The sequence below is a fragment of the Aptenodytes forsteri genome, unplaced genomic scaffold, assembly GCF_000699145.1.
Source record: "Aptenodytes forsteri isolate BGI_AS27 unplaced genomic scaffold, ASM69914v1 Scaffold256, whole genome shotgun sequence".
NCBI classification, from domain to species: domain Eukaryota; kingdom Metazoa; phylum Chordata; class Aves; order Sphenisciformes; family Spheniscidae; genus Aptenodytes; species Aptenodytes forsteri.
The window spans coordinates 1,169,342-1,187,857 of NW_008795021.1; the positions used below are offsets into that span (position 1 = coordinate 1,169,342).

Consider the following 18,516-nt stretch of genomic DNA (forward strand, 5'->3'; position numbering starts at 1 on the left):
AATATAATGTCAGCTGGTCATCCTGCATTTGCAAATGTTTGTGAGATGATCAATATTGCTTCAGTTAAGAAGTATATGTATCTTTGTTTATTCCATAATCAGAGAATCGTAGAATCATTTAGGTTGGAAAAGACCTTTAAGATCATCGAGTCCAATTGTAAATAATAGTACATAGTTGGCTTATGGATTACTTAATTTAGGTATTTTGCACAAATTGTTTCATGTCCATTTACACAAATTAGTTATTTTGCTGACCTATTCTGTAATTCAGAATCTCTAACAATCATTTATGAAAATTATAGGGTCGTCAAGGAATGAAAGGTGATGCTGGCCAGCCTGGACTACCAGGGCGATCGGTAAGTCGATACTTAGACAAGATAATGTCATTTTACACTATTTCTGATGCAGGCTGGCTGCTGGACAGCTGTCTTTGACATCACTAGGAGTCATGGGCTCTTGTCATACCTTCCTAAGCAATAGTTTTGGAAACATAATTATCTTACACTTAGGAATTTGAAATGTAGGAAATAGTAAACCTTTCAAAACAGCAAGAGTGAAAGAACAGCTGTATTGAGTCAAGCGAAATGTCCATCTGGATAGTTGTGAATGCACAGGGACAGATTAGGAAAAATACACTGATAACTCCCCAGGAAGTTCTCTCAACTTCTGACCACCTGCAGTTAAATGTCTTCCTAAAATAGAGGTTGCAGAACCTTTGCTGAACCCTTCTTCAGCAATGTTGTCTACTTTCTTTCTACTTTTGGAAGTCAAATGGTCTTGGGACATTAATTGTATGCTTTCTGAATGAAGAAAGCAATATTAAATTTTACTTACTTGCAGGTTTCTCTATTGTAAACTAGGATTAGGTTTTGAGGAGAAAATCAGCCAGTTTTGAATAATCTAAGGTCATTGATCTGCACATGTGGTGACATAACTAATATTCCTTGGTTACTATATTGTCCTTGATTTTACTGGGGATATGAAGACTGTATGGGAAATGCTTGTAGATTTAGTTTCATATATCAGGTAAGGTCAGTCATGAACCAAGGGCCTTGTATTCTTTACCTGTTTTATTAGTCCTTATAACCCTGAGTAATATACATTTAGGAAGTAGTAATGTCCTGTAGAAGGCAATGCTACATTTTAGCTTACAGTGAGATTATACAGAAAAGGGGGAAGAACATGACAACATGACACAAGGATGTTCAATATCCAATTCCTACAACAGTGGAACTGATCCTACAGTGTTAAACGATTAGCTGACATCTGTAAGTCATGCTTGTAAAGGCAACAAACCACATATATCTGTTTTATGAGAACAGTACTGAAAATTATTTTTGAAGCTGAATTATGGGCTGGTAAGGAAATGGAAATAAAAAGTAGAGTGAGGGTGAAGACTCTTGTATCATGTATATGAAATAAATGGTTTCTTCTAAAGGTTTGATTTATTTTTGTAAATGCCAAAAAGCAACACTGAAGACAGGTAGATATTTAAATCTCTGCATAAATACTGGGATGATTAACATAGCAGTGATGTTTGTTCTGTCGTGGATACAGTTTATCATTCTTTTTCCCTCTAGGGAACCCCAGGTTTACCTGGTCCACCTGGCCCAATGGGACCTCCAGGTGAAAGGGTAAGGTTTCCTCAGTTTATCTTCTGAAAAGACCGAGTAGTATTCCCCCCACCCCTTCTTTATCATATCTTCTTGTTTTCAAATGCTTATTCAAAAGGAGTCCTTTTATCAGTATCCAACCTAGAGAGGTAAAAGTGGAAGGACTAGAAAAACCTGGGGGTGAAAACCTGCCCAGATAGCCATAGGATAGCCAGATAGTTTCTGTAAAAATTGCACTGCTCACTCTCCTGACTGGGTTCTCAGATGCCTGCACCCGTAGGGCAGTATGTCCACTGAGCAGGGCTCTGCTGATGTACTCAGCCCTGCTGCCTTCCACACACTGTTGTTGCTGCTCCAGGGGATCCCTTTGAAACTCTGCTTGTCTCAATGTCTGGGAGATGTCATATCTGTAAAGAATCTGTCTGTGCTATTCTTACTGTGAAGGTCAAGTTTGCTCCTTAAACTTTGACTGTCTTGAGCTAAGAACTTTTCTTTGGATGGGGGATTCTGAAATGTCTTCATAATGGACATGCACACAGGTATTTCATTGTGGAGTTGTTGCAATCCCTTTCTTCTAATTCTAAGCAACTCTCTTTTGTCTTCACAGTGGCATATCACCTTTGAGATGACTGAAAGGTCTCACCTGAAAGGACTTACCTTTACAGTCAAAATTAATAGCTGATATATGCATCTATAGTTATCCTTTAGTGGGAGTTGATAGCCAGAAATGAAAACAGACCACCATGTGATAGCCAGTTGCCAAAGAACATACCATGGGGTTGGTGGGTCATTAGTGGGCCATGGACCATCAATGTTAATTTGTGAATGCTACGTTAGATTGTTGAAATGGGATTTCTCAGCATCTCTTCTTGCAGAGGATGTATCTGAGAGGGAGGTTGTTCTTCATTTAAGTAGAAACCTCAGATTTTCCAGCTAATCTGTGAGTGAGAGAACAGCAAAAAGGGAGATCTTGCTCCTCTGGGATAGAACAATGATTCCTTTTCTTAAAAATGTTAAGAGAGACTCATTCCATCTTCAGTTAATCAACAGCAGCTGAACATCTTCTAAATTGGCTGAAGCTCATTGTTCCATAGCCTTCTCCAGCATTAGTTGTGATAGCTATTTTTATAACTTACATTGTGGATAGGTTTTAAAGTACATACTAGTAGTAATCAGGAGTATTGCAATTATATAATCTTAAAGGCCATTTTAATCAGGCTACAATCTTAGGTTAATGTCTAATCATGCTTTTGTTTTTGAATAGGGTTTCACAGGAAAAGATGGTCCCACAGGTCCCAGAGGCCCACCAGGACCAGCGGTAAATATAATTTTGTCTTTGATATACTCTGAAATAAGAGACCTGACCCAAGAGAGAGCCACATTGACATTTTCAGTTTCTGTCAAATATGAAATGGACCCTCTGTTTAATATCCTAAATGGATCTGGGAAAATCACAGTAAAAGGTGAGCAGACAGCTGTGTAAAGCATGTATTCAGAAACATTCATGAGTGGTTTTGAAACTGATTTCTGCCAGTGTAAATAAGGGAAGAACCAGTTTACCTGGTTCTTTAGACATGATCTTTATATGCATAGATAGGTCTACTGAAACCAATCAGCTTATTACTTGTAGTCTGGTGAAAACAAACACTGTTAATACAAGTTTTTCTTGACGAGTATTTGAGGATTAGTTTTTGCTTAAAAAGCTACTTCATTCTGTTTTGTGGGACCATGTTAGAAAAGGTGCTGGTTGTTAGAGAAAAACATATCATGCTGGGTCAGACAGCCTGAGATAGGCAAGTTACTGCAGCTCCATATTACCAGGTCCAACCAGTAGTGAGGCGGAAGATGTATTCTCAGTAGGCATACGTACACAGAGCACACATTTACACCACGTATATTTATATAGACAGGAGTCGCTAGGGCAGGGTATTATTTGGGCTGCCCCCACTCCCCCGGGATTGTATTTCTTGTGCTCCTTCGTGGGTGTGCAGGTGAGCCTATAACGTAACACTGGTCTTTTATTTGTTCATATTTATCTGGTATCAGTAGAATGACTTTTATGGACTTTTTGTTGTGGACTTTTACATGGATCACAGACCTGCTAGATGAAGTTAGAAGGCCAAACTGTCTTGTATTCCTTTAGGAATCTGTCATTAAGAGCGATACCAAAAACATATAGACACTCTCTGCATCTTTAGATTCAGAAATGCTTGTTAAACTGTGGTGTTATGTATAAGGACACATTTCCATGAAGAAACAAACTATTTTTCCTGGAGGAAAGTTTTCAAACCTGATATGTACCTAACAGAAAAAAAAACCTGATAGGAGCCATTTTCAGTATTGCTTTGCACTCAATACCATATCACATTTCTTATTAGCACTTAGGCCGTTGTGGATTTCTGCAATTCACTTTACATGTCTTCTGCTGTAGGGTGCCCCAGGAGTTCCAGGAGTTGCTGGCCCAAGTGGAAAACCAGGGAAGCCAGGAGATCGTGGGACACCAGTAAGATAATGATACCCTTATAGTATGAAATTTAAAATTACAGTCTGTTGATGAATATGAGACTTCTCCTTGCTTTAAATACTTGTCTTGCACTTATGACAGTGGTTAATACAGTGGAGCTGACCTAAGACCGCAAGCCTTTTTTTCAAACAATTTTATTTTTACAGTATGTCATTTTGCTCAGTTTAATAGTTGGGGCTGGAAATTGTGGTCTCTGGTTTCCACTAAAAAGATCGTAGGCTATTATGTGCCAAGACATATATTCCTACACTGCATAAGCATGAAGAACTGGGTCAGCAAAATGACTGGAAAGTCTTTAGATTTGTGTGTGTGTGTGTAGTAAAAAAGTGGCACACTGCTGAAAGTGGACAATCTTTGGTAATATTACATAATCACTTCTGTTTTGCAAACATTTTGTGTTTTTTAAAATGTGATTTCAAAATTATTTGGGGTTGGTTTCTGTGGGTTCTAGTCAAACTTTAAAGTTAAAGTGCATCCTGAACAGGGAGAAAGAGCAGGAGGTGCTGCCTCCCACCAACAGTTTCAGGAGAAATTTGAATTGATTCATTTATAGGATCTGTGAGAAATGGTGTTTGAGTCAGGAGTGGAGACAGCAATTGAAATGGGAAGTCATTCATTACTTGTACCTTAATGTCTGGCAATCAGCCAGAATTTTCCATCCCACTTCAATGTCATTGTGTATACGACAGCTGGATAATTTGGAAGAATATATAGTAGGCTGGGCGGCTTGATGGTTATGAAGTGGAAGTTCCCAGGAGCACCTGGAAGCTGGGTCATTTTCTCATACACATGTTGAATTTGGTCTGCATTTGCCAGCCTATAGATCCCATTTCTCCTTACAGTAGAGGACTTTGAGTACCTTAGGAAAGCACTGAAGCTTTCCTGCCTTTAGACATACATTGCTAATGTGATGTTGCTGCCAGGTCAGATGCTTAATAGATATAGCCAGGGCACAAGGTGCTGTGGTTTGTTCACAAGTGAGCTTGAAACTACCAGATGTATCTGAGTTTTCCTTTGCCTGGGACACTGGAGAGCTGACCCAGTTCAGCAGCAAAGATCTTCTGCAGGTAAATAACGGGCACAGAAGGAAATTTGGCTACAAGCCCCGTTTCATGCTCTTGCAAAACAAGGCAGTCAACTCCTGTCCAAGCACCACGTGTAAGTTCTCCTACACTCTAATCTTAAGAGTTCCTTTCAGTTAGAAGTCCATTTTTTTCCAGTTATTGCACTTTCTTGTAATGGGACACTGTGCATCATATTTACCATTTCCTATGTTTCTAGAACAGATCCCAGCAGGAATTCTGGCTTGCACCTTGCACAGATGTTTTATCAGACTCCTGGAGGACAGAATTTCAACACTTTCCTTTGTGTCCAGTATTAGAATTGCAAAAGGTGCAGCCTTATGGCCAAATGCAACTTGCAGTGTCATGAATCATAGTTCAGGCCTGCCTGAATTTGTAACTTCCTGTCCTGGAGAAAGATAACGAGGCTTCATATTGTCTCTGGTAAATACAAGGAGTAAATAATTTTTGACCAGATCCTGCCATTTTTTCTTCTACCTGAACAGTTTGTATTGCTGGTATTATGCAGTGCAAGTCAGGTGAAAGACCCCTACAAAGCAAGGAACATTACACCCCAGGCAAAAAATACACAGGTACCTGCAAATTATGAGGAGCCTTGGTGTTGCAAAGACATTCTCAGTGAACACAGTTGATTGGAGCTCTTTTCTGACGTGTTAAATACCACTAATGTGCTAAGCTGAGGCAGACCACACCACGAATGTGGCTGTAAACATTTCTCTACCTCAATGTGTACTTATAGTAGAACAAGTTGATACTTGAAGTGTTAACTGAATTTTCATGGAAATAGGAAATTTGACTTTATAATCTGCTTCTAAGTACTTCCAAGAGAAACTTAGGTGTTTTTTCAGTGTAGTAACAAAATGACCGAAAAAGGAACAGTAAGAACACAAATGAGTCAGTAATCTATTGAGAATTTAGCACTGGCTATCCTAGAGGAGACTAAAATATCTGTCCTCTGTCTGGTCAAACAGAGAGTGAGAATTTGGTAGTAGTCTGTACATATATCATAGGGTAACAACCAGCAAGGGTAAGAAAGAGTCATTTAGCTAAAAGGGGATGTTAGCTCAAGAAGAAATTGATATGTTTTCTGTGAATAAATGTAATGGAAAATAGAAGGTGTTGGACTATCAGAGAAGAAAAGTTCCTGTATTGTTGTTTTATAGGTGTGAGAGTGAAAATGGTAATGGATGGGTAGGCAGACTAAATTGTCTTAAGGTAGAGCTGTCTTGTTTATAAAACAGACTCTGTGACAACAAGGTCTGACTTTATTGATCTAGAAGGTCCTCAGGAAATAGTGCAAGGCATTCATGTTTTATATATAAGGTACTATTAGACTGATGCCTCCAGGACCAAATAGACCGTGAAAATCTTTAGAGGTTAATCCCAAGCACATAAGGGAGATGTTTGTTGTGAGTTAGATGCAGTATTTGAGCATTTTCCATTCTCTGCTGCCACGTGTTTACTGATCTTGCATCCATCTATGCAGACATCCCAGATGAAGTCTCAAAAAGATGCTGCTTTGGGAGCAGCGAACTGGTGGTTCTTGTGGGGAGCGAACATTCTTTTGGGGAAAACAATTGAGCACATTATCTTTTAAAGTAAAAATAGCAAAACTTCCTTTGTTTTGTCCTCCTTCAGCTGTAGAACTTTGCTGCAGCCCCAGCCTTCATCCCACAGCTCAGAAAAATCCCACATGCAGCATAAACTAGCTTCTCCTCACACTGACCCAAAGTGGCTCCCTCATTGCAGGATATCAACAAAAAAGAATGTTAACAGCAGCTGCTGCTTCTCAAAATGCTGGCAAGCCGTTGGCTAAATTGCACGTTTTTGTCTATTAAAAGAAAATAAACTAAATTTAAGAAGACTATAACCAAGTGGGAGGAAGATGCAAATAGCAACTCAGTAATTGCAGTTGTAATTATTTTTTGGAAATCATATTTCTAAAATATCCAGGTAGGAAATGAACCTTGTTGTTAACATAGCCAGTCAGCCTCTAATCTTCAAATATTAAAGTTAGTTTGGAAAAGCCTATAGATTTCCAATCATAAGGCTGAAACAGTGTATCTTTGCAAGGTCACAAATTGAAGAATGAGGATCATTTGATTTAAATGAATTGTAAAATTGACTGTGTATCGCTTGTAATTAAGGAATGGCCTTAGCATTTTTCTAGCTGGGAAACCTTTGTTGGCAATACTTTGGAGCAATGTTGTGCTTTTGTTATCAGAGCACCTTCCTGTCTTACCAACGTGGCATGTGGCTGAAGGCAGCCTGAAAAACTTTTCTTGACTGGTCAGCAAAAATAGTTCCAGAAACAGTATATAGGATTTGAACATTTAAAGTTTGCTTCATTTTTTTCTCTTCTGTGTATAGCTCTGTGTGTGAATGCTCTAGCAAGTGAATTCATTGGAACAGGGCCCTTTAAGTAATTATTAGAATATTCCTGGGATAGTAGACTAGACGTCTGATTTTTAATGCTTGCACTTACCTAATGAATAAACAAGAAGACGTACTGCGTGATTTGCTTCCGGTCAAAACAACACGAGGTTGTACTATGAAAGCCTTAGGAAGAATGAGAATACAATGAGCAGGTATTATAAGTATGTACTCAGCAGATAATTTCAAATGAATACACTTTCAGAGAATAGCAAAAATTGCCAAGTTTCAAACAGAAAGAGAAGCACCAAATAATTTGTTAATAAATTTTTCCCCCAGTTTTTCATGTGTTAGACTAGTGCAAGTGAAAAACCTCCAATTCTGTTCAGTGGATATTTCAGATAAATGTGATAGTTTATAACTGAGAAGTTAATGTCTGTTGAATTCAGAGTCAAATTACATCTCTTCTAGAGCTTCAGTACATCAGCATTTACCACAATGTTAATTATTAGAGAATGACAGATAGAAATGTCATATTTCCCTGATGGTCTTAATTGTTACAGTTTATTTATGTTGTTATGGCCATTTTACAAGTCCATGGTCTGAAACAGCATGTGGCTGTGCTAAGCTAAAACTGAAAGACAGACCTTTTCCCTGTGGACTTCACAGAGTAAGAAAAGATATAGATGAAAGAGTGCAGGACAGAAGGGAAAGAATATTCATCAGTTTGATGAGTATATTGTGTACATATTAGTAACTGTCTCATTGGTGGCATAATTTATTCTAGTGGCACATTTATGGTGTCGGCATTCTAAATCTTTCATTTGAGTCTGTACAATTAATTGTGCATGAACAATCTGTTATGCATGATGCAAATGTACCGTATGCCAACTACTTAACTCACTGATAGATGAGCTGCCTCATATTTTCTGTGGCACGTCATGGGGTTAGGTGTATGCAACACTGCTGCAGAGAAGCTCAGATAGCATACTAAGTTCGCACCCCGACATATGCCATGGGATTTGTTAGCCCAAAACCTTGATGGAAGTCTATGAAACAGTGCCACCGCATTTGAATTCTATCCGCTGTGACCTCTGTGGAATGATTTGTTGTCTCGTGTTGTTGAAATTAATTGTGGGTACTGTGGGAATGTTATGAAAAACAGCTGCAGCCCACACTTAGCCTTTGCTTTGTTAATGGTGATAAACAGGCTCCTTAAAGAAATGCTTCGATGTAAAAAGCAGCAATACTTAGGATGTATGTGTAACTATGTGTAGAGCCATGCAGAGCAGCAGATGACCAAACTGGTCTTTCACCTTTGAAATATGCCTTACGTTCAAATAGTAATTTAGGCTACAAGTGAAAATCTATTTGAACTCATGCTAGCCTCTTTTTGCTTAAGTAACAAAGCTCCTGTGCTCTAAGCAGGTCTTGCAGTAAATGCAGTTTTGTTTTCTTTTTCCTTTTGTGTTTCGATGTCAAAATTAAAAGAATAGTTTTAAAATACTTTGCGGATTTTTAGATTTTTCAAAGGGCGACCTAGTGACTAAAACAAACGACTGTGAATCTAATTCTCCACTTACTTTAAATGGGTATCTGCAATTTTTACTGTGGCCAAAATCATGTCAAATAGATCAAAGCAAGTTATAAACATCCTTCTGAGATCATTGCTGTCTATTTTGAAAATCTTTCAAAATCTATCATAACAAGTATTGTAATTACAGTTTCTTTGGAAAGTATGGTTTGCTCTCTCTTGATGCTTTTATTTGCTAGCACTGGAATGCAAACATAAGGCTAAAATCTCAAAATGTTTTGTGAGAGGTGCACACACAAAATCTTGTTTGCAGAGTAGATTGTGCATGCATATCTCCAGTTCAGCATTTAAAAACATCTTTAGAGTATATCTGATGTTTTTCCAGCCATAGACACATAAATATATAAAAATTAGAATCAGTCCTTCTTGTTGGCTTCTTACATAGTATTCTTGAAAACCAAAAAACCCACAACAACCACTAGAGTATTCAAAGGCAAATGGAAATTGCTGTTAGACAAAAGTTAGCTCTTGGCAAATGTCGATAATTATAAAGCAGCTCAAGCTAAGCTATTGTAAGACTAGAAATAGTTGAGAATTATCAGGGAAGCTGTCGTTATAAATAGAATAAGCACTTAATGGCATATCTCTCCATCTTATGTGTCATCTCTGCATAGCGCTTCTTCGCTTAACACAGGGTCTGTTTCTTGCGGGTTCAAGGAGACAGCTACCCTTCCTAGACATGTGTTACTCTTCCTAGCTTACCTTCTTCAATGATGAGTTGGCTTAAGACTTAAAATTAAAGAGTCATATATAATTCACACAAGACTATTCACCATTTACACAAATGTGATGCTAGAAATTCAACTTTCAAATTGCCAGTGTGGTCCCAGTGACAGAATATGTCAGTTTCTTTGGCCCTAGTTTGAATTTTTCCTTCAGATCTTTTTCTTCTGCATCTGTCAGTGTGTTTGATTATACACAAAAGATCACTGCTTGTCCAGTCTTTTCTGGCACCTGCTTTAGGTGTAAGTAAATGAAATGTAAAGTTCAAGGAGGACCAGGTCTGTCTTCTTGAAGGAGTCAAAACGTTTTCTAAAATTGCATGTCTCAAACCTATAGGTGGGGCAGAATAACATAATCCTTCAGCTGTTTTATTTTTACTGTATTTATTTTAGGGAGCACCTGGAATGAAGGGAGAAAAAGGTGACAGAGTAAGTCTCCTTTAAACACAGTTTTTCTCATATTTTTTAATTAAGCACTATGTCTTTAAAAGCACAGACACTTGCTAATAAAACACTTGTTTTGGTTTTGATTATTTAGGGTGACATTGCTTCTCAGAACATGATGCGAGCAGTTGCAAGACAAGTTTGTGAACAACTGATAAATGGTAAACAGCGTTGCTTGCTTTTTTTCTCATACTAGTAATTTACTACTTTGTTTGTTAAAAGAGAAAACAATGGTTTAAATTTAAGGTGAGGGATACTGGCCACAGAGCACAGCAAGAGCTTGAGTGACCTGGTAGCTGTCCAATGCCAATGATTTGGTGGAAAAAAATGTAGCACTAAATTTTTGCCAGATCCAAATGGCTAGCTTGAACATAAACTAAACTGTGACCTTTGGAAATGCACATGCAAGTCCAATACTCTATACAAGGAAGATGACTGTCCTTTTGTCAGTCTGGTCCAAAATTACTTTATCTTTGTCATAAAAATTGATATACATTTTCTCATTGAACATGTCTTATCTTCAGGAGGAAGGAGTCGGTGAGAAAAAGGATGCTCACTGCAGGTACTTTGCTAGCAGGAAAAGACAGATGAGTGTTGGGTAAACACTGTGCACAGAATCAGCTGTGCTATGCAAGTAAAAATGATACTTATTTGGATAAGGACTCCAAACTGAATTTCAGTCCTCTACTGCCACACAGTGCAGCTCTGCAGCCCATGAAAATGTTCTCTGCAGAGGCTTTCTTTCTGTCCCTGAGGCAGTGCTTTTGCTATCAGTAGCCCTGCTGAGGAGGACAGAGACAAATGTGCCCATAAATTGTTCTTAATATTGTTTCTATAACAAGGGTAAGTGCTGACTGAGGTAAACAGACATACCTTTTGGATCATTAAGAGTGCTTGTGTACAGGGAGAAGGACAGTATGTCCTTTAAAATGTCTGTGATGGCTGCTGTTTAAAACATGTCTATTAGTTAGCCATCGCAGAGGAAGGAAAGTATGTTCATGAATGTATTAAGCTTGTGAATAAGGATGTGTTATCTGAGATCTCTTAGCATCGCTTTTTTGAACATCCCTGCCTTATTTTTTTCATATTCAGCTCATCTCTTCAGGGTTATGCTAGGACTGGCACATTACACTAATCGGGTATGGTTAGATGTGGCCCCTTGTTAAGGGCTCCTTTCTGCACAGTTTCACAACGCTGTTGCTTTTGTTCAGACACCTTTCTTTGGAAATGAAATTTGCCTGTATGCAGAAGGTATATAGGTACAAGCCTATGCACCCTACAGGCTTAAGAAAGTGACTTCATAGACTGTGTGCTGCTAGCTCTACACATGAATAGTTTATACTGTGTTTGTGGTAGCTTCAGAGCTCTGAAAGTACATAGAAATGTGATACTCCACCTTTCGAAGTGTAACAAGTCCTTTCTGTTCTTCAGAGTAGCAACAACCTCTAAATAGAACTCTGAGAGCAAGAGTATTGTAAACAAATGCTTATTTTGTGACTTTAATTGCTTTAAAATTATTTTTGTTAATGTTATTGGTTTCCAGAATCCCCCTTACCTTTCTTCCCTCCCTCCTCCATTTATGTTCAGCCTTCTTATCAGACATTCATCTTAAGTCTTCCTAACTAATTTGTAGTAGTTCACCCCTAATCTATTGAGTGGGAGCAAGGGTAGGATTTAATGAAGAGAGAGAATTTGTTATTCCTTCCCACTCTGATAGAAGACTTTCACTCATTTCACATGGTTTATCGAACCATTTTTCTTCCCTTTTGAAGGTCAAATGAGCCGGTTCAATCAAATGCTGAATCAAATCCCGAACGATTATTATTCAAATCGTAACCAGCCAGGGCCACCAGGACCACCTGGTCCCCCAGGAGCTGCTGGGACAAGAGGAGATCCTGGACCTGGAGGAAGACCGGGATTCCCAGGGCCTCCTGGGGTCCAAGGACCACCCGGTGAAAGAGGTGAGTAAATTCCAAGGCAGCTGTATATTTCACAGTGGACATAGTGCAGTGGCTGCCAGAGGAGCAGTCTGATCCCTTAACCATGTCAGACTAGGAAGCCCATACCTAGTGGTAGCCTGTTAGGTCAGTTGGATTGCCTGAGGGACACTGATGTTCTGGAGGACAAGGTTAATTACGACAGTGCTTTGCTCTGTCTCTCCCTTGCTCATGTTTCACGAAACACAAGTTGGTATAATGTTTTGGCTGCTGTCTCAGGCTTCCACAGGATATCCCAGGAAAGTGAATGTTCTCAGAACTCTTCTGGCACTAAACAGCTATATCTTGAAAGGCTGTCTGGAGTAACACAACTCTTTGCAGAACAGAACTCTGATTAAGAGAGGAAATGAGTCATTACCAAGAATAAAAAGGAGTTGAAAGTATTAGGTCTATATCCTTGGCTCTTTGCAGTACTCTGAGAGAGGGAAGCAACTCTGAACTGAGTTTGAGCATATGGTAATGGCTACCTTGGATCACTGCAATGACATGGAGTGTCTGTACTGTACTATGTTGTGGCCTTTGCTTATTCCAGCTACTCTACTGTAGCATAGACTCAGTGCTGTGTTTTCTAGTATATATTTTAGTATAATCTTTAAAAAAGACTAGAAAAAAATCAAGGAAGAATGAATTTCTGAATTCTGCTCTTTCTTAAACTTATTTCATCATAACTGTCTCTAAGAAAGTGTAAAGCATCCTTTATAGCAGAAGTATGCAAGCTTTTGAAAATACCTTCCTGTTTGTAGTTTAATATAATAAGGTTCTGTGGTGTATCTCAAAGACTTTTCTATGTTTGAGAAAGTTTATTCACACTAAATTACTTCTGCATCCTACTTTGGTTTTAGGTTAGTATATTTATATCCAAATTATTTTCCCAAATGCATATTTGGACATCTGTACAAAATAAGGTTTGACCAGCCTTGTTACATTAAATAATGGGAACTAAATATTAATATCAATGAGAGAGCATGAAGAAATATTTATTGATGTCATTTCCTTCCTTTGGTTTTTATTGCTTTTTTTTTTATTATTCTGTAGGAATGCCTGGAGAGAAAGGCGAAAGAGGGACTGGATCTCAAGGACCACGAGGTTTGCCAGGACCACCTGGTAAATATTTTTTGTTTTATCAGCTTACAGAAAAGTAGGAGAAAAAGACAACATTTCTTCATAGGGAACCAGACTACATATGGTGAATGAACGTGCTTTACTCTGTCCACTTCATGTTTTTGACATGTATTAGAGTTTACTGAAAAGTCCTGCAAAAAAGGGCAATTTAGAAAGATTTTTGGTTGTGGCTAATAGGTATTTGTCTTTATCTTGTAATTTACTCATCTGGCATGCTTGCTTGTGTGCAAATGTGTCTCATGAAAATACATTGTCCAAATATTTGATGGATATTTTCATAAGCGTTATCAGATGATACTTTTGCAGTATCTAGTTCCATTTTTCACTTGTGATTACAGAACTACAAATTGTCCCTGGACATCATGCAGTTTTGTTCACTGATGCCTTGGCAGAAATCAGCTACATCATTTGTTTCTGCTTGTAGTTTACTAGGCTAAACATGGTTTTTCATTACAGGACCCATAAGATGCTTGCAGCAAATTGTAGCCCCAGTTACTTAAGCTTTACTTTTCTGCTAACCATAATAAGACTGGTTCCAAAAAAAACATTACCTCATCTATCCTGGGGCTACAGGGTAGAAGAATTAATGTACTCCTATATTTTAATTGAAATCCAATGTGCTTGTCTAATCTAGTAGTTTCCCTTGAGATCTTTGTATCTTACACAGAGGGGAAATAAACCAGAGAATTCATTGATGTTTCTTACTTGGCTCAAAACTTACAAAATCAATTTCTGTGAATAAATCCTTAAGTAAGCCACACACAGGGAAGCAACTAATGATGAGTCACATTTCTAGCTTTCTTTTGTTTTTCTTTCTGTTGACCCCCAACAACTAGCAACAAAGTGCAAGTGTTTTCTCACCAAAGACATAGCCTAGACTGTGTAGTCTAGACAGCAGTAATGTTAGCTGTTTTATCAAGCTAGCTCTTAAAGACAACAACCCCCCAATCTTTCAATTCTAAAATTAGGTCCACAAGGAGAATCTAGAACTGGTCCACCAGGCTCCACAGGATCACGAGGACCACCAGGGCCGCCAGGTCGTCCTGGAAATGCGGGTATTCGAGGTCCCCCAGGGCCACCAGGATATTGTGATTCATCCCAGTGTGCTAGCATCCCTTATAATGGCCAAGGATTCCCAGGTAGGTTATGAACAACTTAACTTGCCTTAAATAGCCTTCACAGATGTGGCTGTTCATATTGAGCTGCTTTACATGAGACAGTCCTGCTAGCCTGGACATACTGAATCAGGAGGAAATGGTTGCAATGAGCAGGCCTGCCTCATTGTAATGTGCAGGTATATGAGCAGTCATTTGGACTTTGATGCAGATTTACTTGATGTTATGTGTGGTTCGCTTTAAATAGGAAGTAGTAACTAAATATTTTAGTCCTTTTTTTTTAAACATAGACGGTTAGTAGTTGATAATGTTGCTCATAGGATTTAAGTGACCATTTTCTTCTTCTTCTTTTTTCCCCTCCGTCCCCAACCCTTCCAACTGTCTTCAGAACAAGGTTGAATTCTCCATGTTTCTCTTGAAAAATAAAAAGAATGCTGTGGTTGGCAATTTCCGTGTGTCTCTTTTTGAGCAATGTCAGGATTATTTTATACAAAATTGATACCTGAAATAAAAATTTTCCACAAAGGAAATCCATTCAGTGACACAGTGCAGACAACTGAAAAACACCACTGTCCTACAATTTCTACTGAGTTAAACACCATGGAGTCTCTGATTAGCCCTGGGTCGTATCAGCCTTCCGCTCTGTGATGTAGCTCAAAACAGTAGGCTGCTTCTGGAATCAAAAGAAAGGGTCACAGCGGCCACCAATTTCTGACTGGAAAGATTCTAATATATTTTGACATGGGGATCCTGCAGGACCACAGTATTGTTAACAAATTAATATGTATGCATTGCAACATCTCAAAATTAGTGTATGTGATACTAGTATTGGATATGGTTTGCTGTTAGTGTATTGTGCATGTACCCATGAAAAGAAAAAAAAAGAGATAGATATATATATATATGTACACACTTGCAGACTCAGTGCTGCTGGTTAAAGAGCCAGGTGGTCGTGCAGATCTCACACAAAATTCTTATTTAAATGAAAAAGAAAGAAAATTGTACCTGTGATTCAGCAGTGTTCTCCTTTCTAGTAAGCAGCTATGTATACATATATAAATATATGCCTATGACTTAACTGTTATGTATTTAGTTGGATGAAAGTATGTTTTTGCACATCTGATGGACTTTTTAAAAGACTAACATCATCTTTGACCTGTTTCAGGTTTCGGCTAACACATTTTCTAAGTCGCCAGTGCTGCTTACAGTTTGAATACATGAAAATCCTGTTTCTGAGATGTTTGCGCACGTGCTTATTAGAAAATGAGTCCGTATGGATATTTCACCACGGATATGGTTTTTGAACCATGTTGGTCTCATAGAATGGGGAGATTCTTTTTACTAACACAACTCGTGAATGAGATAAAGGACAGTGATGTCAATTCATTAAGCCTGTTGCATTTCAATAATAAAACAGACAGCCTTTCTTTTTAAAAAAAAGACCCAGACCATCAAAAGCCTCAGTGGTGAAGGAGGCTTATAAAACTACTAACCAGCAAAGGTAATGCCATTAGAAGAGACATATTTAACCTGGTAAATGAGAAATGACTTATGTAAATAGTAAACTAATTGTGGCTTGTAAATGATTTGTATGGGACCGTATCCACTAAAAACTGTTAACAACTCTACGTGATGCTTTTGCATAAAAGCCTGCTGCTGCTTGCTATATGCCGGGATAACATCTTTGACAACTTATGACACCTACCTGTCTGTTGCTTGTTACCAATTTGTCTGAATCGGGGCATGTGCCTTTTTTTATATGTAATCTTGTTGGATTCTGTAACTGCAGTTATAAATACCAAAGTTTTATAATTATTTTTCTTCTGTTTTGCTGTAGTTTTTGGTGTTCCTGAAGCACCAGCTGTAACTCGGTTTGTTACGAGGAACAGCACGAGAAAATGACATGTACTGTATATTGCCGCTGGTGATAGTTACGTGTACACTTACTTTCCCATTCTCAGAGAAAATTAGTATATTCCAAACCCACCTATTCATTTTACCCGCTCCATGTCTTCTACTAATTACGCAGTCTAAAATAAAGTCCAGTGCTTGGATTTACTGAAGTAGCTGTAAAATAATATTTTTATTTGATTTGCTTTGGTTTTGTTTTATTTTTCTTTTACAATAATTGGTCCCTTGCGCAATTTAAGACTCTTTCTGCAATGTTTTGTGTACTATAAATACAAAGCCTTTCAAAATGAGTTTCAAACTTTTTATTATTTTACTGCCAAAAAGTATTCATTGGCAAAACTGAAAAATACCCCCAGTGAACTATTAATTTATATATTTATTATGTGGAAATAAGATTGGACTAACATTATGTAGACAAACTAACTTTCATTGTATTTGTGGATTCAAAGACATGCGATAACTATTATGTTCAATCGGACAACTATTTTCAACCAGAACCATACGTGCCTGAAAGTGGACCCTATCAACCTGAAGGTGAACCCTTTATAGTACCTATGGAGTCAGAAAGGAGAGAGGACGAGTATGAGGACTATGGAGTTGAAATGCATTCACCAGAATACCCTGAGCACATGCGCTGGAAAAGATCGCTGTCAAGAAAAGCAAAAACAAAACCGTAACACATCTGTGTCTTGTTTTGGTTTTTTTGGTTGGTGGTTTTTGGTTTTGCTATACTTGCATTTGCAGACATACACAGGGAGAGTGCATCATTTCTTCTGCAATACAGCTTTCTGGTCTTTTCATATCAGACGCACCCCTGTTTTGTATCTTGCTTATGTGGGGATAGCAATGTGTGCGCCTAGGGGCTTCATATTGCTCTGGAAATGCTTGTAAAATACTTCTGCTTGTAGTGGCTGCGTACAGGTCAATATGTGCATTCAGTTATCCCAGTCCTGCCTTTTCATTAAAATAATGTAAAAATGAATAAATAAAAAAAAGAAAACCAAAAAACCAAAACAAAAATAACCGCAGAGCTGCTGCAAATTTTCTAAGGACTGTCTGCTTTAGCTCTACATTTTTCTTCTTTTTCAAATGCATGTTTGCAGTTCAGTCAGATCATAGGTCTGCATTATCTAGTTAAAAAAGAAACAAAAATTTCCCTCTCCTTCCAATATCATTGTCATTTTCTTCTATTCTTAGTTACACTTTGCAGAGCATATACTGCTCTTATACATCTCCTTTAAACACCACAGACATTAGGTAGCTGAAATCATTGTATCGACTGGATACAGTTTAATAATGCCTGAAATCTCCTTGTTTGTAGACACAGTAACATTTATGCCAAATTGCAGTCAATCCTGCAGAGATGGAATTGCATGTTCATGTTGTATATTTAGTATGAAATTTTTTTTTCAGAATACAATGTTTCTTAGTTATCAAAAGCAGTTGGAAATTGTGTGCAAGACTATGGATATAGAATTGCTGCTTTTATATTTTAACTGCAAATTGTGAATTTCACTGCCTTATATTATTTATTTCTGAAATGAAAGAGGCATTTTTCAATAAAACTACTGAAAATTTATATGTGACTATGCATTTTTTGAAAGGCACGGTGAGACTGATGTGTGTGTATTCTATTAGTGTTATTTACTCAGCCATTTGGAAATTCCAGGTACCAAAAATCAACTAGAATGGGAATAGTCTTAAAATAGGTACTGGGGCTGTGGTGTCTAGAGGCGGGGGGGGGGAAGCAGGAGAGGCTTCCTCTGTCTGAGGTATGAATAAGACTTTTAACAAATTCAGTCTGCAAGGCTTTTGGTGAAGAAAAAAAAAGAGGGGCTCTGAGCTTCAGTTGCTGTCTTTTTTGGGGTTTCTGATGGATGGCTGTTGCAGAGAGAGAGACTCTTTCCACCTGAGGAACTACTTGGACTGCAGTGAGTGCCTAAAGCCACACAAACTTTTAATTCCTCATGTGCTGTGAGCATTGTAGCCATGGCACCATGGAGATCAGTATTAGCAGAT

General features: G+C 38.1%; 1 protein-coding gene across 2 annotated transcripts in view; it reads left to right on the top strand.

Moving 5' to 3' along the window:
- The window catches only part of COL12A1 (collagen type XII alpha 1 chain), a 103,616-nt gene extending 86,146 nt beyond the window's left edge, over positions 1–17,470 (top strand). The window contains exons 57-66 of one of the 2 annotated variants that reach the window (XM_009275773.1): positions 303–356; positions 1,581–1,634; positions 2,878–2,931; positions 4,045–4,116; positions 10,302–10,337; positions 10,447–10,513; positions 12,125–12,313; positions 13,385–13,453; positions 14,440–14,610; positions 16,993–17,470. In XM_009275773.1, coding sequence (XP_009274048.1) covers positions 303–356; positions 1,581–1,634; positions 2,878–2,931; positions 4,045–4,116; positions 10,302–10,337; positions 10,447–10,513; positions 12,125–12,313; positions 13,385–13,453; positions 14,440–14,610; positions 16,993–17,174 — 948 coding nt within the window. In that variant the 3' untranslated portion in view covers positions 17,175–17,470. The remainder of the gene's footprint in view (positions 1–302; positions 357–1,580; positions 1,635–2,877; positions 2,932–4,044; positions 4,117–10,301; positions 10,338–10,446; positions 10,514–12,124; positions 12,314–13,384; positions 13,454–14,439; positions 14,611–16,992) is intronic. The other variant, XM_009275774.1, reaches the window with a different exon arrangement.
- The last annotated feature ends 1,046 nt before the right edge of the window (positions 17,471–18,516 follow it).